The following is a 23,453-nucleotide window of genomic DNA, read 5'->3' on the forward strand; positions in this document are numbered from 1 at the left end:
ATATAATTTATATAATATATTTATATATATGATATATAATTTATATATTCCATCACAGAGCTGGAAGGGACTTTAGCAATCATGGAATCCAACACGTTATTTAACAAATAAAAAACACTGAGGCCCAGAGAAGTGAGGTGAACTTTTCCATGAATTATGTTTAAATATATATGTTGATGAATGCAATCTTCTTGAGAGCAGGAACTGTTTGACTTTTGCCTTTGTATCTTCTATGCACAGCCTGGAACATAGTAAGCACTTAATAAACGCTTGTTGACTGATTGATTGAATGATGGTTAGAGTGGGAGGTGGGTGTTCTTATCCTCCCTTCTGTCCAGGCCATGCCCATGTTCAGTTGTGCCTCTCTACCCAAATGGAATGATTAACCTTTGCTTGTTGGTAAAATTGTTTTCAGTTTTCCCACCAGAATGAAAAGTTTTATCCTCACTTGCATAACACTTCCCTACTGAGCTCCAAATGATTCCCTTAGTATCAGAGTGGTCAGTCATTCATCCTTCCATTCACATATATGCACACAGCAAGAAGTATTAGGCCCTATTTCCTCTGACACTAAGCAACCAGTATCATCTTAATCTGTTAAATGTGATTATTATTATTATCATTATCATTGCTTTAGGTAATTCTAGGAATTCTACTTCCTCCTTCAATTCTCAGCTTGGAGTTCAAGAACAAAGATGATATGCCTTACATGTCTCAGGCCCATGAGATCCACCTTCAAGAGAAGGAGCCTGAGGAACCCGAGAGGGCTGTGAAGGAAAAAGATGAAGAGGACATGGAGCTAACAGTAAGAAAAGTAGCACAGGGTCAGTCTCTTATGGTAGGAAATGACTGTTCCTGCTCTCTTGGTGACTACAGAGGAGAATCCTCAAGTCTGGGGAAAGGGCTGGCATCTGAACTTTTTCTAAGGTCTGATGCTTGAAATCAGACAATAAAATTAGAAGCCTGGAGCACTTTCCTTCTAGACAGCAAAAGAAAACCTGATACTGTAGTACATCAGGGGCCCGCCTAACCAGGGAGGCCAGGGTGGTACAGTGGATTGACTGTCAGGGTCCCTAGGTTCAAATCCTGACTCTTTCACTTATTAACTGAGTGACGTTGGGTACAATTTTCTTAAATTCTCTGGTCCTTCCTCCATTTCCTCATTTGTAAAATGAGGGAGTTAAATTAGCTGACCTCTAAGGTCCTTTCCAGCTCAGAAACTCTTCAGTGGGGCTGAGGGCCACAAGAGAAAGAATGAAATTCAAGAGCACAGCAACCCAAGTTTTCTAAACATACAGCACTAGGGAACAATAAGGTGAGGAAACAACCTCAGTGCATTCAGAGAAACGGAGAAACCTTGTAAGTTTGGTGAAAATCTAGCATCCCTTGGCTTCATTCAGCAGATAACAGCTCTGCCAATCAGAGCCTTAGCCTTCATCTTTTGGGGGGGATTCAGGTTAGCAAATGCAAGACTAATTGAGTTTTGTGGTTTCTATGGTTGACTTTTATTAGCTTTTCTCTAAGTAGAATTATCCCTGCACAAATGTTTTATGCTGCAGGCTGGATCAGGCAGCTGGGGAGGGGACAGCCTCCTACAACACCCACTTTGACAGTGTGACGTTCCCTGGAATTTATCCAAGGGCTAAAAATATCATCCTGTCTGCTAGGGGGGAAAACAAAGGCTTTCTTTGTATCTTTGGAGACACTGAGCAGGAGCCATAAAGTCTTCCTTAATTCCCTACTCCCATCCAGTAGAATGCTGTCATCGCCCAAAAGGGATTTACTCACTTATGGAAGGAGGGGAAGAGAAGGGCCAAAGGGCATCACTCTTTTTAAAATGGGATAATAATAGTACCTATCTCACAGGGCTATCATGAAAATCAAATGAGATAATATATGCCTCTGAACTCTACAGCTAAAAGGGAATTCAGAGGTCATCTAATCCAACCTCATTTTTACAGATGGGGAAATTGAGGGACATGGTTAAGTAACTTGCCTTAGGTCACACAGGTAGTATGCATCACAGGTTATGAATTAACTCCATTCCTCTGCTCCAGAGCTTTTCACTGTGCCACACTGACTGTCACTGGAAATCAACTGACTTGGTGATATATTTCACATTAAAGTGGTTCCCTCTCTTGATTAATCACTGACAGCTTCTGACATATTGGTAGAGGTTTTATTAAAATCCAATAAATTCATAGAGAAATAGTGTGGTATAATGGATAGAAGGCTGGCCTTAGAGTCAGAAAGAATTAGGTTCAAGTCAGTCCATCAATAAACGTTTATGCCTACTATGTGCTAAGTACAGGGATACAAAAGAGGCAAAGAGTCCCTTCCCTCAAGAAGCTTACAGTCTAATGAGGAAGACAATATGCAAACAAATAAATACAAACAAGCTATATGCAGGATAAAATGGAAATAAGTAACAGAATTGTTCTAGAATTAAAGGCTTCCTATAAAAGATGGGATTTTATTGGGGACTTAAAGTAAACCATGGAAATCAGTAAATGGAACTGGAGGAAAACATTCCAGACATGGAAGACAGCAAGACAAAGTGCCCAGAGCTAAGAGATGGATTATCTTGTTCATGGAACAGCTAAGAGGTCAATGTTACTGTATCAAGGAGTAGATGGTAAAGAGTAAGGTAGGAAGGGGCTAGGTTATGAAGGGCTGCGAATTCCAAACACAACATTTTATACTTGTTCCTGGAGGCAATAGGGAGCCTGGAGTTTATTGAATAGGGCGGTGACGTGATTGGAATGGGGTGAGACTGGAGGCAGACTATTGTAGTCATCAAGGTGTGAGGTGATGAGGGCTTACAATAGAGTGTCAGGTAGTATTGTCAGAAGAGAGAAGGGGGCATATTTGAGACATGTTACAAGGCCTTGACCACAGATTGGATATGGGGGTGGTGAGAGATAGTGAGGAATCCAGGATGATTCTTAGGTTGTGAACCGGAGGAACTATGAGGATGGTATTGCCCTCAATACCTCAATAACAGGAAAGTGGGGGAGGTTTAGGAAGAAAGATAATGAGTTCTGTTTTGGACATGTTGAGCTTAAGATGTCTACTGGGCCTCTTGTTCCAAGATATGTGAAAGGTAGTTATCTTGCCTTTGGCATACTAGCTATGTGACCCTGGGCAAGTCAATTAACCTCTCAGTGCCACCTCCCTCCCCCCAACTCTCTAAGTCAAGTAGTTAGTAGTGGAGGGAGTTTTCATATCTCTGTCCTGGAAATTTCCACCAGTGAAATCATAGGTCTGGACCAAAAGAGGGAGAAAAGTATGTCAAAACGGCAGTGCCGCAAAGAGAATAGAAGGTAGGCCTCAGAAAAACCTAGGAATAAGTTCTGTCTCATGATAAATACTACATGTATGACCCTGAACAAATGTTTAGCGATACATTAAGATCAGAAGTTACAGACGAGTTGCTGATCTTCATTGGTGGAGGCAGTTTCCCCATAGCAATGAGTGGGGAAGAGATTTTATATATATACATATATATATATATATATATGTAGACATATATGCATATATGTCTATATAGGACATTTTCATTTGTATAATGCTATGTGCCAGACATAGATGCATATATGTCTATATATGACATTTTCATTTGTATAATGCTATGTGCCAGGCACTATGCCAAGTGCTTTACAATGTTTATTTCATTTGATCCTCACAGCCCCGGGAAGTAGATGCTATTGTTACCCCCATCTTGCAAATAAGAAAACAGAAGCCAAGTGACTTGCCCTTGTCTAAGGCTGGATTTGAACTTGGTTATTCCTAACTCCAGGCCAAGCACTCAATATACTCCACCACCTAGCTGCCTTAAATTTCAGACTAAAACTCAAAAGTACGTCATAGTCTGCCATAGATATGAGCCCTGCATTGAAGTCTGGGAGGTATTTTGCTCATAGATCATGCATCATCTCTCTTTAAACTTTAAGGGATCTTAAAAGACCATCTTCCCTTCAGGCAGATATGGAGTTATTTCTATGTAAAGTAACTAAGGCCCAGAGAAATTAAATTGCCCAAGGTAACATTGATGTCTTTGCTATAGGATCAGCAATCCACTATCCACTTAATATTTTTCTCACTATATCCTGTAGATAGCTTGTTTGTACATGTTTGTTGGCTTATTGTCTTCTCGTGAGATTGGGGGTTCCTTGAAACCAAAGTCTTTTGTATCCCCAATGCCTGGAACATAGTAGGTGCTTAATAAATGTTTAATGACTGACTCACTAGTAGTACAAAGGGAAGACAAGTTCTCACCGTCTTTATGAAGTGGAGATTTCCCTTGATATCTCATTGAAGGTCTTAGATTCAGGAAAAAAGATGCAAGGACAGAAAATGCTACTTGAATTGTCAGTTGGGACCTCCAAGTCACTTAGTCCAATAGAATTGTCTGTACTTTAGTTCTTTGTTTTGGGCCCTGTACCATTAATAAGCATTTTTATCGATGACTTGAATGAAGACATAGATAGTCTGTTTATGAAATCTATAGCTAGCAGGAACCTAGGTTGAATTCCTAACATAAGAATGGGAAATGCCATGCTTTCTAGGATGGGATTAACACAGATTTTGATAGGCCCAATCTAATCAAACGAAACTTAGTGGGTATAAATGTAAAGTCCTACACTGAACTCAAAAACTCACGTCCACAGTGGGAAGTGAGGATGGAGTCAGACAACAGTTCAAGTGAAAATTTAAAAAGGACTTAAAAAGAGTACCTGTTCATCAGATAAGATAGTGTAAAGTATTTCCTTTGTAATATGCTGTAGACATGTGAGTTATCACATTTGTACCTGGACTACTAAACATATTTTGAAAATAAATGAGGTCATGGGGGCAGCTAGGTGGCGCAGTAGATAGAGCACTGGCCTTGGATTCAGGAGTACCTGAGTTCAAATCCAAACTCAGGCACATAACACTTACTAGTCACTTAACCCCATTGCCTAGCCACACAAAAAAAGAAAGAAAGAAAGAAAATAAATGAAGTGAGAGGAAAACTTCAGTTAGATATAAGGAAAAGCTTCCTAACCATTACTACCATTCTAACATGGGATGAGCTACCTTGGGAGGTAGTGAGTTTCTTACTTCTGTCAGCCCAGGCTCCTGCTCTGATACAAATTGGACCAAAGGACCTAAGAGGTTCCATCTCACCTGAGAGTTTATGAACTTTTAAGCAGGAAGATGTTCATTGTACCACTACCTGGTTAGTGATAGGAACCCCCTGTGTTGAGTATGATGTGGTATATATGTAGGAATATAGAGCAGCTAGGTGGCAAAGTTAATGGAATACCGGCCTCAGAGTCAGGAATACTCACCTTTCTGAGTTCAAATCTGGCCTAAGACACTTATTAGCCGTGTGACCCTGAACAAGTCCCTTAACCATGTTTGCCTCAGTTTCCTCATCTACAAAACAAGCTAGAGAAGGAAAAGGCAAACCACTCCAGTATCTCTACCAAGAAAACCCCAAATGGGGTCATGTAGAGTCAGACACAACTGAAACAACTAAACAACAACAAAAATCACTGAGTGGCTAGGTGGCACATTAGATAGAGGGCTGGGACAGGACTCAGGAAGATTCATCCTCCTGAGTTCAAATATGGCCTCAGGCACTTAGTAGCTATGTGATCCCAGGCAAGTCCCTTAAACCCTGTTTGCCTCAGTTTCCTCACCTGTAAAATGAGCTGGAGAAGGAAATGGCAAACCATTCCAGTATCTTTGCCAAGAAAACCCCCAAATAGGGTCAACAAAGAGTTGGAACCTATTAAAATGACTAAACAACAATATATATGAATACTAATACAAAGGCATTCTTAAAGTGAGGTTCAGACTTTCCTGAATCTGAGGCTAATATTCTTTCTACTACACCACAGTGCCTGTGTCCAGCCTCAGATACACAATAGCTATATGACCCTGAGAAAATCACTTACTCTCTCTGTTCCCATAAAAGTTGCATAGAAGGTGCACCGACAGAGGATGTTATTTACAGGGCTCCCCACACTGATGAAATTACAAACCTAAAACAAAACAAATCAAAAACTTCAAAGCCTGAAATGTCAACTTTTATACTTAGGTGTAAGGACACAACTCAAGAAATACAACCATAGAAGCTACAGTTCTCTTATAATTGGGAACCTGAAAGATGATCTAGGCACTTCTACTCACCATGGTGCTCTTGAAGATCTGATCCTGTAGACAATTGTGGGACACAAGCAGTGAACCCCTGAAAAAATATCCATTCTTCTTACACAGGAAGACCACATTATCCCCCAAAGTTCAATCTCAGGTGAAAAGAGCATCTGTCATTGACTATCAGGCTGCACCACCTCATCCAAACAAAAAGAATACCACTGGAAGTTCCTGCCTAAGTAAACCTTGGATACAAGTTTTCCTTGGGCAGAAATAATACAGAAAAGTGAAATTCATATTGAATAACACCTACCACTTAAATTTTAGACAACTGGGTCATGCAGTGCATAGAGTACCTCACTTAGAGTCAAGAAAACCCAAATTCAAATCCAGCCTCAGACACTTACTAGTTATATGACCCTGGGCAAGTCATTTAATCTCTGTTTGCCTCAGTTTCCTTATCTGTAATAATGGGGAGAGCACCTAACTCTCAAGGTTGTTGTAAAGATAAAATGAGATAACATTTGCAAAACTTTTAGCTCAGTGCCTGGCACATAGTAAACTGCTATCTCTTTGTTGTCTGGTCATTTCAGTCATATCCAAATCTTCATTATCCCAGTTGGGGTTTTCTTGGCAAAGATACTAGAGTGGTTTGGCATTTCCTTCTCCAGCTCATTTTATAGTTGAGGAAATGGAGGCCAATAGGATTAAGTGACTTGTCCAGGATCACACAGCTAGTAAGTGTCTGAGACTAGACCTGAACTCAGGAAGATGAGTCTTCCTGACTCCAGGCCTGGCACTCAATCCACTGTGCCACTTAGCTGCCCAAATGCTATATACATGATAGCTATTATTAGAATTATCATCATCATCATTTCAAATCCTGCCCCCAGATACCATCGATGGGACACTGGGCAAGTTACCGATCTTTTCTCAGCCTCCCTATCCTGGTCTGTAAAATGGGGGTAATGATTCATGGAGTTGTTGTGAGGATCAAATAGGACAACATAAAGAACGTGCTTTGTAAACCTGAGAATACCACATAAATGTTAGCTATTATTGTTCCACTTAAGCTCTGATGCTTCCAGAGTACTGGTTTATATTTATATTGAGATGAATTTTTCACACTAAAAGATGTGAATAGAAGAATTTAGATCATGTCCCAAGTGACAGGAAATGTATAGCTTATCAATAACAACTTCCTCCCAGTCCCATATTACAGAGGACTTATTTATATTTAGGTTTTTGACTAAAATAGTGTATTCTATCTTAGTCAAGGACTTTTTCTCCCTTTCTCCTAAAATTACCTCAAGGAACTAGGACTTCATCAGTGTGTAGATCTTCTTCCACTGATGCAGATTATAACACAGAACTTTGGGCAAGTCACTTAACCCTGTTGCCTCAGTTTCTTCTTCTGTAAAATGAACTGGAGAAGGAAATGGCAAACCACTCTAGTATCTTTGCCAAGAAACCCCAAATGGGGTCAAGAAGAGTTAGATTTAACTGAAAAATAACGGAACAACACATAGAGCCTTAGAGTTTGTGAAGTGGTCTATATGTTTTAAGTCTCATACCAACCCTGTGAACTAGGTATTGTTATCTTCATTTTTGAGAAAGCTGAAGCTGAGAAGAATAAGAGCCCTGGGTCAAAGGGCTAGTAAGTATCTGAGGCAGGATTTGAACTCAGATCTCCTTGACTCTTAAGTCCAATACTGTGGCCACTGTGGACAAAAACTATCATATAATGACCTACCTCAGAGCAATGAGCCTTTCTGAGCCTAGCTAACCCCTAAATGGCAAAATAGTTACTAAGCCAGTATTTGATGCCTTTCCAACCCAACAGGACATGCCTGAGGCTATACTCCAATAGTCTGGCCTTTAAGAATCCAGGGTCAACTCTACCAGTCCATCAGGAAGCATCCATTCCACACTGAGTCACCAGATAAAGGCTCTAGTGGAGGCTTACAAATAAAAATATATCCAGATTGAATTATTTAATACTAATGATTTATAGGAAGACATTTTATATTTACCCACTAATATAATTTAATTTCAAAATAAGTTTAGCAATCCAGGTGTATACGTAATAACTCACATTTCTATAGGACAGTACAAAGGTCATAATTTATATTATCTCATTATATGAGTGAGAATAAAATTATGCTTTTATTCTGACCACAACCCCATGAGGTAGATATTTACAAAAATTATCATCTGCATTTTGAGGAAACAGATACAAAAAGGTGAAAAAACTTATAAAGCGACAGTCCTGGGTTCCAACTGACGTCTTCTGAATCCCAAGGACAATGACCTTTTGATTCTACCATGCTTCCTCTCTGTATATGTAAATTGTCTCACTGTAGATTAAGGTCTTCACTCTTTAGAGCATCCATGTTCACCCTGCTGGGAAATTCACATTTATACTTTTCACCTTTTTGCGTCTGTTTCCTCAAAATGCGGATGATAATTTTTATCTACTTCATGGGACCAAAGAATATTTTTTTTTCCTTTTCATCCAATGAGATTTGGAGTCTTTTAAATCCTCCTCCTTAAAATGTTCATTCCCTTCTCTTCCTCTCCACCAGAAAAAAAAAAAGATCAGAAATATAAGTTGTTAAAGGTAGAATTAATGAAATGTCTAAAATGTTTTGCCTGCAGCCACCATAAATATCAAGGCTTTTCAACATATATTCAGACCTTGTTACTTCTGAATGCTCCAATACTTTTGTGATTTCATCAGGAATGTAACCCATCTATGTCTGTTCCTCCTGTGCAATACTCACCCATAGGTGAAGGTTCAAGTCCCACCTTAGATACTTATTACCCCCATGGCCAGGAGCAAGTTGCTTTCCTTATCTGAGCCTCAGTTTCCACATCTGTAAAATGAAAGGGAGAGGGGGATTGGACTTGATGACCTCTAATCTAGGACCCTGGGCTCTGTAGCAGCAGAGTATAAGCTGTCTGACAGGCTCTGTTTATACATACACACATACACACACACACACACACACACACACACACACTTAGACGTATATGTGTGTATACATATATACACATACATATACATATGCACACACACATATTTATACAAATACATACACACATATATATTTCCTTCTCCTGAGAGGTACTAACTAGATTTTCTCCTTTATTAAGAATAACAACTAATATTTACACAGTGCTTCAAAGTTTGTAAAGCACATCACACAAATGATCTCATCTGAACCTCAGAACAGCCCTATGAGGCATGTGCTGCGAGTATTTTTATCCCCATTTTACAGAAAGAGAAAACAGACTCAGAGAGGATAAGGGTTCAGACTTCTTCAGGGTCTCACAGCCAGCAAGTGTCTGAGGATGGATTTCAGCAACTCCAAGTTCAATGTTTGATCTCATACATGATAGAGAAAGTTTTAGCTAACCCCTCAGCAGTAACTTCAGCACTCCCCCAGACTGGCATATGATGTCATCATCTTTGAATGGTGCCTTTTCTTATGGCCAACTAATACTCTCACCTGTTGAAGAGGGTGGGAAAGGGTTCTCTTTAATGAATAATGAAAAACCCACAGCAGCATCACTTTCATTGCAGGCAATGCTGGGTCGAAGCAACGGGGAATCATCAAGGAAGAAGGATGAAGAAGAAGTTCAGAGCAGGCAGAGATTAATCCCCCTTGGAAGAAAAATATATGAATTCTACAATGCACCTATTGTGAAGTTTTGGTTCTACACCGTAAGCATCTCTCTAATTATTTTTCCTAATTATGATAGAGTCACAAAAAGGAGTCACCGCCACTTTAAAGGAACACATGCCTCACTCTCTATCATAATGAAAGGGCCAGGAATATAAGAATGAAAGCCAAGACTGAAGTTTTTTAACTCCTTTCCAAGGGCTGAATGCTGTTAAGAGAGATTCCTATGACTAGTTTCTTTGGTCTACATTTCTGCAGGCTTATTAAAAATGAGAACTATTAAAGAAATTCAACCAGTAAGTATCAGAGCTTGGATTTAAAGCCAGGTTTCCCATGATTCCAAATCCAATATTCTTCCAACTAGAACACATTGCCTCCCATAGAATGCTCTCTCTTGTCAACCTCTGCCTCCCAGAACTCTTAGCTCCTGTTCCAGGCTTGGTTCAAGTGCCACCTCCAATATGAAGGCTTTCCCAATTTCCTCAGTCATCAATACTCTCTTCCTCACCCCCAAAACCCCAAATTACTTGGTTTTCATTTCATAAATCTCTTACCTTTCATTCTCTCTCCATGTTGTCATTCCCTCCCATCTAAACTCATTGAGAAGGGATATTTTCACTTTTGTTTCTGTATCGACATCATTACCGTCTGTACAGATTAAGCTTCCTTCCTTCCTGCAGATCAGGTCTTTGAGGCTGGACTTTTAAGGATAGAGTACACATTAAATGTGACATTGTATATGGAAAAAAGAGAAGGAGAATGAACAAAGAATCCTGATGAAGACTAGAGGGGGTGACTGAAAAACTATGTTAATGATTTATGCAATGAAATGAATGGATTTAAATATAAATGGTTACTAAGCAAGTTAATTTGGTTGTAGTGATGTTCAATGTTAAGTTTTTAATAAAACATTAGGGGTTTGGTTTGGTTTTTTTTGGGATGGATGGAAAGGATAGAATTTCAACATGTAAAGAGGAAGGGAAAAATTGCAGAGATAGGAAAGAAAGATAGGGTCATAAAGCCATCCATCCACTTTGGCTAGAGCACAGAGTAAATAGAAATGTTAAGTTTTTAATAAAACATCTAGGTTTAGTTTGATTTTGGGGGGATGGATAGAAAGGATAGAATTTCAATAGGGAAAAAGGAAAAAATTGCAGAGATAGCAAAGAAAGATAGAGCCATAGAGCCATCCATCCACTTTGGCTACAGCACAAAGTAAACAGAGCGAGTAACAGAAGAAAAGAATAGAAAGATTGACTGGCACCAGATCGTGGAGGGCCTTGAATGCCAAGAAATTGGAAATTTGCTATATAACCCATCAGAAACCATTGAAAATTTTTAATTATGACCATATCCATGAGGAAGATTAGTCTGGCAGCAGTGTGAGAAAGAAAGGGGTTGAATAATAATGATAAATACATAATCAGAGAAAGAATCCAAAAAGCTTGTGGGTCATTAATGCAAATACAATTCTGAAGTTATCAAGGCTAAGTCCAAAAAAGTCTCTTTGTGATCATCTGGCACCTATTTAGTCATTTCTTGGATATAGCCCCTCATGCTAATGATAAAAGCAACACCAACACCCTCCACCCAAGAAACTGAAATGTGGGTAGCACATATGAAGAATCAACCCCAATATGGTATCGTCAAACAATATTTCCTTTGCTCTGTAACTATTAGACATTCTGCAAACAGATCTATCTCGAGATTGCTCATTGACAGCCCAGAATCATGATGAGTAGGGTTGTACAATATGCATACCCAGAAAATATTTTCTATCCACCAGGCAATCAGCTGTCACTGAGTGTACCTTCTTGATATGGGAGGAACAAAGGACGTTTTTTATTAATTTTCTGCTTATACTTTTCATTGCTACTTAAATCCATGTTAACAATAAGAATAAGAAGAATAGCTCATATTTAGGTATTATTTAAAAAATTAGAAAGCACTTTGTTCAAGAAAACTGGTTATTTTGAGTTGGACTGTATCATTAATCCCATTCCATACATGATGAATCAGGGGAGTTTAATAATAACCCTGGTCATACAACTCATAAGTATCAATTCCAGAACTTAAATCCAGGTCTCCTGACTCCAAGTCAAGAGTCAAAAATCTACCCCCCACCCCAGGCAGAGAGATGATAGGCTCTCACAGGGAATCCTAATCCCATATTGAATATTCCCTTTCTTTTCATCTCAGTCTCTTCTCTTTCTCATGTTTTAACTTTTCCTTACCTGCTTTCTAAAGATCACAGTTCTATCTGACCAATCCTGCCTCTCTCACCACCAACACACTTAGATACTCCCAACCTCAACTGGACAGCCTTTTTCTCCTCTTTAATTCACTCAAGGAAAAAAGACTGGTTTTTTTTTCCCCCTCAGGTCATTATATTGGTAGCTAAGGAAAAGTAGATGAGTTAAAGAAGATTTACAGTATACAGAATTATTAATTTTCAGAACATTAGAATCTAGCTGAAAGATATTACTTATCTGGCCAGAGAGAGCTATTCCAGGTTTCTGGGCTACATCGGAAGCCATCTAACTAGTTTCTAGGTCTAGCCCTGCCATGTGGCCAACTGCCATGTTGCTTCAACATGGCCCATGCCTCCAACCCAATTCTTCCAGCTTCTTGTCCAAGTTTGTTTTTGCTTCAAAGCTGGCATCCTTTCTCCTTACCTCCCACCAATTTCTAGAGTCCCTGCTTCCAGGCACCATTAGTTCTCCACATTTTTTTAAAGCTGGATAAAATACCATATGGGTCCAATTAAGATTTTAAGTTCTGCTGCTAGCATCAGCTACTTCCTCAGGATCACACTAATGAGTCACAGCTCATCTCCCTTCCCTGACATTTACTAGCTATGTGACCATGGGCCACTTGCTTAATTTCTCATCTATGAAATGGGAATGGTGATACTTGAATTATCTATTTTTCAGAGTTATTGGGATGAAAGCACTTTTCAAACCTTAAAACACTACATAGATGTTAGCTATCATTATTATTGTTATTATTGTCATCATCATCATTCTCCCTTTATCCCCCACAAGAAAGTGTTCCACATCCTTTGACTATTCATTACTCTTATCACAAGATTCTAACTGGAAAGACCATATCAACAGAAAGAGAGAAATTGGAGGGGGGAGAAAGAGAGAGAGAAGAGACAGAGAGAGAGAGAGATGTGCAAGATACATTCAGAGTAGATAGAAGGTTACTCTTAGAGCAGAACACACTAGTACTTAGGGGAATTGATAAAAGTCTCCTACAGAAGGTAGTGTTTGCCTGGGAGAGGAAAGGCAGGGAAACTAGGCTGCAGAAAGTGAGGAGGGAAAGCCTTCCACGCATGGGGAAGAGCCATTGAAAAGTCATGGAACTAGAAGAAATGCTTTATGTGAAGAAAAGCAAGTACAATCTGACCACAGAGTTCACCGAAGGGAGTAATATGGAAGAACAGTCCAGGAAGAGTATGGAAAGTTCCCTAAATATGAAGAAACAAGAGATTGAAAAAAATTCAAATTTCTTGAAATTTAATGTAAAAAATAAGGGGGAGAAATGGCCACAAAATAAATAAAACCAAGTGAGGCCCTTTCATTAATCTGGTATAAATTTACAAAAGGCATGTTCTTGAAATGCTTTAGAAAACAATTTCTGCTCACTTTTCCTGGATTAAATACATTGTACAACAATGCAGTTGTATCATGTAATTTTTAGATTCCTCTGTTTATACAGTATTTAGAACATAAGGGAAATTTGGAAGCATAAGATGGAAATTGGAAGCAGTAGCAGGAACGTGACATATATTTTTTAGATAGCATGTTCACTTATCTCATCATCCTCAAAGCTATCATTTTTTCCCTTAAGTTGCACAGTCTATGTCTCTTTCACGTCACTGAGAAGTAGATCAAGCTAAGAGCCAAAAACAGGACAGTGGTTTCTGTACTGTAAAAATGGCCTAATCAGAAAAAAACTGAAACCTCCAGCCTGTTGCATTTACTATACAATATGAAGGTGGCCCTTGGAGTGGTGAGAACAGCAATCCTAGGGTGCCTGCTATATGATTGGCTAGATGGTCTACAAAACATTGTAGAGACCAGATGTATCCTTTAGTCTCATTCAAGTGAGGCACAATGAGATACAAACTGTGTGTATGTTAAGGTGTCAGGGGGAGGGTGGGTTGGGGTCGAAAAAAAATGATTTTGGTCCTTTAAATCAATCCAAGTGACCTGCACCTAAATTAGGGAATAGATAAAGATTATCTTATTTTATTGTTCTCTTCTCCTCTTTGTGAATCTCTCAGAAATGTGCCTACTGCTTTTCTCAAGACTCTGGAAAATACTATGTGTCTTATTTTTCTTTTAGGGAGAGACAGAATGGCCCCCAAAAAAAATCTGCAACCTCTCTGCTCCTTGTTACCAAGTTGCATGTAGGAGCCAGTTAGATCCCTTTTCGGTTCCAAGAGGAAAAGAGGCACAAATCCATTTGGCTGCTCTATGAGCCCTTCTCTTGAACTGAGCCAATTTGCCTGTATTTAGCTGGGAAGGGTCCAGATTCAAAGCTGGAAGTGACACCAGGACACAGGGCCACACATTCTGTGTTTCCATTTTCTATGACAAACAAAATTTATATCTTTCCTTTGACTAGTGAAAAAGGGAGCCAGAGTGGGACTGGTAACTGGCAAAAACCCTGGCCCAAAGAGACCCAAATTCCAGGTAGTTCTGTTATGACCTTGACATTACGTATCTGATAGTTTCAGAGTTGTACATGTGACAGGAGAAAGAAAAACCAAAAATACAAATGAAAGAAAACCTCTACATGACTCCTGCTGACTTTAGTGAGGGCCATATGGTCCTATTGCTGTTCACTACTTTCAGATTTTGCTCACAACTTTTATAAGACCTACAGATACTGGAAGGAGGGGAGAGAGAATTAGCAGTTAAAACATGTAAAGTCAGAGTAAACCTCCATGAAGCCCCCACAAAACTGACTGTTTCTAAGACTGGATTTTTCTAAGACAAAGACAGCTGAAAGTGTATACACTGGAAAGAATCCTGGCTCTAGAATGTCAAATAGAGTACAAATTATGCTTCAAATACTTACTACATATGTGACCCTGGCTAAGTCACTTGAACCACCTGGTTATCAGCTGCCCCATTTATAAAATTAGGGAGTTGAACTAGATAGCTCTTCTAGATCTATGATTATGATAATGAAAGCAAGTCCAAAACTGAAATAAGTAAAGTTAGGGAAAGAGAAGATGTCAAAGGAATGGGAAGTGAAGTGGGCTAGAGGATGTGGCTTGTGGAATGCAGTGACTGAGAGGTTGTACTATTGTATATGATAAGCCAAGGAAGTCAAATAAAGTCTTGAGAAAGAAAAGAATCCCAAGAAGTTCAATTGAACCTAAGGATAAAGAGAGGTGGGTTTAAGCTTGAGAGAAGGAAAATAATAGTTTAGAAAATAATGTCTACACTGACATGTTGATGGTTAAATGAAAAATCAAGAGAATTAGAAATAAGACTAGATTAGCATGGAAATAATGGAGGTTAGCACAACAAATAGAAAGAAATCAATGGTTAAGAACCACAAAGAAAATGTCTCATCAGATATGATGAGGGTTGAGTTTAATTTATGGATTTGTTCCCATCTTATCCAATAATTCAATTAAATATGCATTTATTTAGCACATATATGCCATTCACTGCGCTAGGCACTGTGGATACAAAGGCAAAAATTAAACAGTCCTTGATTTCATAGAGCTTACATTCTTAAAACAAATTTATTTTGAATCACCTTCATTTCCCCCAAAGACTCCATTAGACCCTGGCCAAAAGGGATAATGGCTCCATCATTCTATAATCATACATCACAGAGCTAGAAGGGACCTTGGAGGCCATCTAATCCAATTTCCTCATTTTATAAACAAATGAACTGAGGCCCAATGGGTTTAAGTGACTTCCCTAAGGTAATATAGTACAGAGAGACAGGATTTGATTCAAGGCGCTCTGGTCCCACCCAAATCCACTTCTCTTTCCACTGTACTATGATGCTTCCTAACAAAATAAATATAAAGTGACTGAAACAAGGACTCAAGGAAGCACTGCCCCTACTATGTGTAAGGGGCAGTACTAGTTGTTGGGCACACAAAGACCAAAAGTTTTTTTAAACCATACCATTGTGCGTATAAGAGAAAATTCCATATATTCCCTCTGAATAGTCTGCTAGGGGCAAGGTTAAGTATAATCTAATTATTCATATTAGTAAATACTGAAGTATATTGGGGCCTCAAAATAAACATATAGAGGCAATTTCTCGACAGTATCATAAGGCTATGTTTAAATAATAAACATGAGCAACACCAAGTCATTCAAAGGCCTCAACAGTTTCAGTGACGATTCTTTATCTTCCTTTGCTAGTCACATCAGGATTAAACCGTAGGCCTAGACACACATCAGTCCATAGACATCCCTTCTTCTGGCAGCAGTACAGAATAATGTTCTCATGTGGAACGTGATTATTGGAATGTTGGAGGCAGCTCTAACAGCAGCACTCTAAGGATCCCAGTTCTGTGATCTTAATTCAGGTTTGGTGTTGGAATGAAATAAGACATTGAATATGTAACAAAAGGAGGTTTACTTTGTTCTAAAAAAGCAAGAAATACAATAGGGATACAGTGGGTATGCTAAGATTCTCTGGACATGGCCCCAAAGTTTCCATATGGAAATGTATCTAGTCAAAAGGGCAGGGATTTTTATGTTTGATGACCAGGAAGCTACATCAGGGAAGTCAGGCCAATCAGATGCTGGGGTAGCTTTGTCTCCTTTTGGTGAAAACTACTACCTAAGGAATAGGAAAGGAGGAGGAACCTGGGCCTCCCAATGTTGGGGGCAAGGGTGGGGCAGAAAGGAGAAGCTACATCAAGGAAATAATAGTAAATATTAGTCTTATCACATGGAAGGTAGCCTGATAAGTAGAAAAGGGGTAAACTCACCCAAGAACATCAACAGGACAAACCAACCAATTAGGAGGTCAAGCTATTTCAGAGTGGGTCTGTTTTCAGCTTTTAAAACTTGTTTGGGATAGCTATCCAGCTAACATTTTAGAATTTTAAAGAAAACTTTCTTATTAATTTTAAATAATATGATGTTGTTTCACAATAAAATCATAAGAATTTAAATGAGGGGATTATTTATAGTTTGTTCACTGTCTGTACTAATCACTTAGCAGTTTTTCAGTTCATCCTGTCAAGATCACTGGAATTCTCTCAGCTTAAAAATGCATTGATTCAATGATTCTGATTCTATGTCTTCCATTTTCACCCATGCACTTTCTGGGGTCTGGTTGCCCTATATCAGAAGCCTGCACAAGAATGAAGTAATGCTCCTCTATGTTAATGGACAGAAAAATTGTCTTTTATTTCTTTACAGCTGGCATACATTGGGTACCTGATGCTCTTCAACTACATAGTGTTAGTGAAGATGGAACGCTGGCCTTCCACCCAGGAATGGATAGTCATTTCCTATATATTCACATTGGGAATAGAGAAGATGAGAGAGGTAACCGCATCCCTACAAGAGAACCTGGAAGAAAGGAAATGAGAGGGGGGCTTTTAGTTATATTTATGACTATCCTGGGGTACTTGGGATTCGGATTTAACAAGAGACCACTATTCCTAATGCTAACCCAGGAATTTCTACCAGGGCTCCCATTTCTTTCTCATTGACAACCCTATGGATACTCTGCTCATTCAGATGTTCATAGCATTGACATCCCATGACACCCTGGGTCTTTGCTCTTTATTTTCAACTAACACAGTTCACTTTCCCCAGGAAGTCCTGCAAATGATTATGTCTTTCCTTGTTAGACAGAACATTTACTCTACATGGCTGTTAGATCTTTTCCTATCCTTTTATACAGTTGTCTACATTCTGTGCCTGCCCTCAAAGTGGGGTTCTTTGGCCATTTCTTAGAAGTAGCTGTTGTTACGCAAATGGATTTCAGCATCTCATTTCCAATCTCATCTTTCACACTATGTGACTTTGAGCAAGCCATTTAATATCCCTGAGCCTCAGTTTCCTCACCTATAAAAATAAGGTAGATGCACTAGATAGACTCTGGGGTCCCTTCCAGCTCCAGGATCCTATGCTTTCTAAAGGAGCTACTTTCTAAAGTCTACTCTGTCTTCCTCTTCCTTCTAGCTTTTTAGTGAGTACTTCCCCATTCCCTGGACTTTTTCTTTGAGAACTGTAATCATGTCATCATTGCCATTGCTTCTGGAAAGGGTATCTCAATTGTCTGTCCTACTGCTCCATTCACCAACTCTTGTGACTTGTCAAGACCGTAATTCCCTTCCCTGGCTATCACTCCCCTATATGTTCTGTCTCAATCGTTAGAACGTAAACTCCTTAAGGACAAGCACTGTGTCATTTTTGTATCTGTATCCCCAACACCTAGCACAATGCTTGGCACCATAATAAATTCTTAATAAATACTTTTCATTTATTCTTCTTCACCCTTAATCCCCTCCCCCTTAAAAATACAATATAGCATCTATAATCTACTATGTAATTTACTCATCTGTAAACTGAGGGAGTTGGATTAGATGACCACTAAGGTCTCCTCCATCTCTAAAGCTATAATGTTTCAACATCCAGATCATTCATTTTAAGCAAATTTCTCTGGAACACAAGAGATCTCAGTTCCAAATGGTGCCCGAAGCCAATGCTGTAGACATCCAAGGCCACAAGAGGGCTCTGCAGGCTGCTTCCTGATGCCAGCAGGCCAATCTCAAAAAATTCTTACATTCCAAAGAGGAAGAAAAAACACAATGGAAGCTGAGATTGGGCAGAGCTTGTCAGGAACCTGCCACACCTTCCCTTCTTCTGGCTGGAACAGTCAGAGAGAGCAGATTTTTCTGGAAGGATGTCAGGTCCACTTAGCTTCTAAAAGCTCCTCTCAGGTGTCATTGTCACAAGGATATGATGATAAATGGTCTAATGGATGGAGAAGCTCATCGAGCTCTTCGGAAGAAAGGTTCTCTATAAATCCAAAGCATTATCACCGTGATCACCACTTCTATCACGGTCCATCATTATTGCTAAAATTGGCCCAGGGGCTCTTGTACTTTTCCTGCTTTTCAACTGAGAGCCATAAGCTCTACTGTTTTTTCTCCCAAAGGAAAGATATAAAACCCATCTTTTGTTTAGATGACATTATTGTTATTAATAATAGCATTAACAATCATTGACATTCATTGAATGCTTTACCTAAGTTACTTCCTTTGAGCCTTGTTAGGTAGATGCTACAGGTGTTATTACCCCATCTTATGAACTGAAGTTCCCAAATATTCAGTAACTTGCTCATGGACCCACAACTAGTAAGTGTTTGATGGGGTATATGAACCTAGGGTTTTCTTGGTCCTAAATCCAGCACCTGATCTACCATGCCATGAAACATGCCCTCTTCTAGCTGCATTAAGAACACATCAATATCCATCTCAAGCTGGCACTCAGGTGCCATGGCAAATCACGATCTGTAAAACTGGAATAGGAGTTTTCTCCTAAATTTCCTATTTCCTACTGACCTCTCTAGGGTTGGTGTTGTTACTTTGAATAAAAATATCCTTGCAGCAGTTTGAGCATCTCAGAAATAGGGCATTGTCATCAACCAAATACTTCCACCCAGGTTTCCATCCATGGGTCACTCACACAACAGCAGTTTTGTGGATTTCCTATCCACAAACTATACAAATAAGATATCTGCCACATAGAGTTGGGAATTTATAGTACTCTGAGAACCAAAGCATGATGACTTTTGTCAAAAGTTCTTTGGACATCAATCAGTAGCCAGATCACTTGCAATTTTATTACCAAACTTTACTTCCTTCCAATAGGGAGAAATTAAGGAAAGAGTCCAGCACAATGTAGATGATATTGCTCCAGTTACTAGAATGGGGGAGAAAAGGGAAGCAAAATAGACCCTATGGCTCATTCTTACTTCCTCCCAATAGGGAGAAATTAAGGCAAGATTCCCATACAATGTAGATGGAATTGTTCTAGTTACTAGAATAGGGAAGGAAAAGGAGGCAGGATAGACCCCATAGTTTACTCTTGGAAAGGATGTAGCTGACAGAATACCAAGGATTTTAAGATCTGTGAATGTGCTTCACCACAAGCTGTACAGGAAACAATTGGCCAATAAGCATTTTTTAAACACTCTGTGCCAGATGTGGTGCTAAGCACTGGAGATACAAAGAAAAACAAAATTACAGATCCTGCCTTCAAGGAGCTCATGTTCTAAAAGGGAACACAACATGCAAAAAAAATGTACATATAGGGCATATACAGTGAAAGTGGAAGTTAATCCACAAAAGGATTCAAGGAACCCAATTCTTGAATTTTTATATGAAAAATTGGGAAATGAAAAGGGCAGACATAATGATAACTCAAATTTCTGCAGTGCTTAATGATTCTAAAAGTGTTTTCCTTACAACAACATGATGAAGTAGGTTGGGAAAAAAGTGGTACCCCTATTTTACAAATGGGGAAACAAATTCACAGAGGTTTAATGACTTGCCCAAGGTCACCCAGCAAATAAGTGGCAGCACCTAGGCTCAAACTCTAATCTTCTGACTCCAAGTCCAGGGGTCTTTCCTCTAACCTACAGTGCTTTTCATAAGAGTTTTTGCTTCAAATGCAGCATCAGTGAGAAATAGTGCCTACCAATAACTTTCACAGCAAGGATCTGACCCTTTCCTCTGAGATCTAGGAATTCTGCGATACAACATCATCACATATTCTGAGTTTCTGACACTTAAGTGCACATGAAAGACACTTATCTATCATGGGACTGTGAGTCACAAGTCTTGTGTTCTCAGTACCCACATACATACCTTTGTTCAAAACCAAGATCCCAAAGACAGGGGAATATTTATAATCTCACAATAGTTTCACTCATGTGTTTATGAGTGAAGGTTTTCTGATTTAACATGCATCCCTCCCCATTCCCTGTAATGATGCTTCTGTATGGAGTTGCCCAAGCAGGAAACAGTGAGTGAATTTTACATGCCCTGCTCTTGAGAGTATTAGGAATACTAAGAGTATTGGGCATAACAACAAGGTAAGGTTGAACCTAAGCCAGCCCCCCACTTTTCACAGCACAGATGTCCCTAGTGGAGGTATAACAAGGATGGCAGTCTGGCTAATTGTTTCTTATAAAAGGAAGAAACCCTAATGAGATCAATCTGGTGCTTCATGTAACTAAACCACCTCAAGATTCTCATCCAAGATAATAATAACAGCTAGTATATATACAGTACTTTAAGGAGTGTAAGGCACTTTACATATATCATCTCATGGACCTTTGTGAATTCTAATTCAGAAAGCATTTATTCATACTAGCTATATTCCAGGTACATTGGTGATACAAGGACAAAGAATGAAATGATCACTACTTGCCATGAGTGTAAATTCTAATGGGGCTTAGATAGATGTATGTCTATTCAATACATAACATGGAAGCTTACTACAACTGCCTTTCAAAAGTAGGGAGAAATTGAAACTAATCTCTCTCCCCTCTCCTCTTCCTTCAGATTTTGATGTCAGAGCCTGGAAAGCTATTACAAAAGGTGAAAGTATGGCTTCAAGAGTACTGGAACGTCACAGACCTCATAGCCATCCTCCTGTTTTCTGTTGGGATGATCCTTCGTCTACAAGATCAGCCATTCAGAAGCGATGGGAGGGTCATATACTGTGTTAATATCATTTACTGGTACATCCGCTTGTTAGACATTTTCGGCGTGAACAAATACTTGGGCCCTTACGTTATGATGATTGGGAAAATGGTAAGGAAGAGTTCTTGTTTTCTATTGGGTACTCTAAGGGGAGGAGTGATAGCAGAAAAAGAATGAAGATTAGTTGGATCTGCTGGAATGCACAGGCCCAATGGCAGACATTTATGTCTCCCATCCAAGGACCAATCTAGCTAAGTGCAGAGAGGTTCATCACCAGAAGGCTGACCACCAGGTGATGATTATTTTTGGCCACAGCTTATGACATCATCTACAAAGGATGCCATCTGCATCAGTGGAGGGAGTACCCACTCCAATGAAATCACGGATCCTTGAAGTCCTAAGGTAAGTTGGCAGAGTATAAAATAGACTTGGCTATGATTTTTCTGTTCTCCATCCCTCAAGGTCACAGAATCATAGAATTTTAGAGCTCAAACATAGACAATCTAACTCAACTCCTCCTCCTCTAAATTGCTTTAGAATTTAAACTTAGCCATATAAATAGCTAGAGAATAATTCTTCCAATGAGGGAGGAAGTCTCTGCTCCAAAAACTCTTAATGAACTTAATTGTCTCTCTATGTTCTAGAGTCCACCATGCCTTGCCAGATACTAAGGGGAGAAAAGACTTTTTCAAGGTTCTATTGTATTGGCTAAAAAGGAAAATAGCTAGAGCCACCTAGAAGACGTCAGAGACCATCATTTCTAACCCCCTCCTTTTACAAATGGAGAAACCAAGGCTCAAGCAGGTTAAGTAACTTGCCCAAGGCCTCACAGGAAATGTCAGAGACAGAATTTGTCTCCAGAGCCATGCTACTTTCTGCCATATTGCCCTTTACTCTCTCATCTCTGTGGCCTCTGGAAGGGGGATTTGGAGGATTTGCAACAGAGGCACTGAGGCCACTCTCTGGTAGAGGAATGCTCACCTACAGCTTTTGGCTTTACCCCTGGCACACCTTGGTCACCCATCGGGGTTGTCCGGCCAGGATATCACCCTAGAATAGCATCGTCACTCTACCTATACAAAGCTGAGGGAGCTAATCATCCCCTCCTGCCTGCTTCCTCCCACAGCCACTGTGGGGAGCATCAGGGCTGCTTTTAAAGCAACTTTTCTCTTTTCTGAACATGTCATTTAGTGTAATGAATCACTCCACAGCTACCTGCCTCTGTCACACTGCTGGAGCTATATTCCCTTGAATGCTCTGTGAAAAACCAGTTTGCCAACAGGCCCTATGTACTCTCCCCTCGCCCCTAAGGTGGAAACCTTTTTGTGAGCAATTACCCAAGATGTTTTTACAATCACTCTTCACTTAAGTTTTAGTGCACATTTCTTTGCTCCTTTGCTATTGGGCAACCAAAGAGTATTTATAAAACAGTTGCAAAATAATAGGGTCTCTGTCTTTAGTTGTTGTTGTTGTTCAGTTGTTTCAGTCATATCCAACTCTTGATGACCCCATTTGGGGTTTTCTTGGCAAGATACTGGAGTGGTTTGCCATTTCCTTCTCTAGGTCATTTGACAGATGAGGAAACTGAGGCAAACAGGGTTAAGTGACTTGCCCAGGGTCACACAGCTAGTAAGCATCTGAGGCCAGATTTAAACTCAGAAAGATGAGTTTAGGCCCAGCCCACTATCCATTTTGCTGCCTAGCTGCCCTCTGTCTCCAACACTAACAATTTTTTGCAAAGAAAGTGAGGAGTCTTCTCCAAATGCAAAATGTAAATTTTTTTATTCAATTTTCATTTTGTGCTTTTAAGAGGACATCATATGAAAACTTGGCGAGCACGTTCCTATGCTCTGTGCTTTCTGGTGGTCATAGGAGCATAGATTTTGGAGACAGAAGAGTCT

At 39.5% G+C, this 23,453-nt stretch overlaps 1 protein-coding gene across 1 annotated transcript in view; it reads left to right on the forward strand.

Annotated features, from left to right (window-relative positions):
- The window catches only part of TRPM3 (transient receptor potential cation channel subfamily M member 3), a 696,557-nt gene that overhangs the window by 594,936 nt on the left and 78,168 nt on the right, over positions 1–23,453 (forward strand). Inside the window, 4 exon segments of the mRNA XM_027839430.1 lie at positions 638–805; positions 9,731–9,871; positions 17,249–17,377; positions 21,412–21,663. Of these exon segments, the coding sequence (XP_027695231.1) occupies positions 638–805; positions 9,731–9,871; positions 17,249–17,377; positions 21,412–21,663 (690 nt within the window).

Source organism: Vombatus ursinus, unplaced genomic scaffold (assembly GCF_900497805.2).
Source record: "Vombatus ursinus unplaced genomic scaffold, bare-nosed wombat genome assembly UNPS02014832.1, whole genome shotgun sequence".
Classification (NCBI taxonomy): Eukaryota; Metazoa; Chordata; class Mammalia; order Diprotodontia; family Vombatidae; genus Vombatus; species Vombatus ursinus.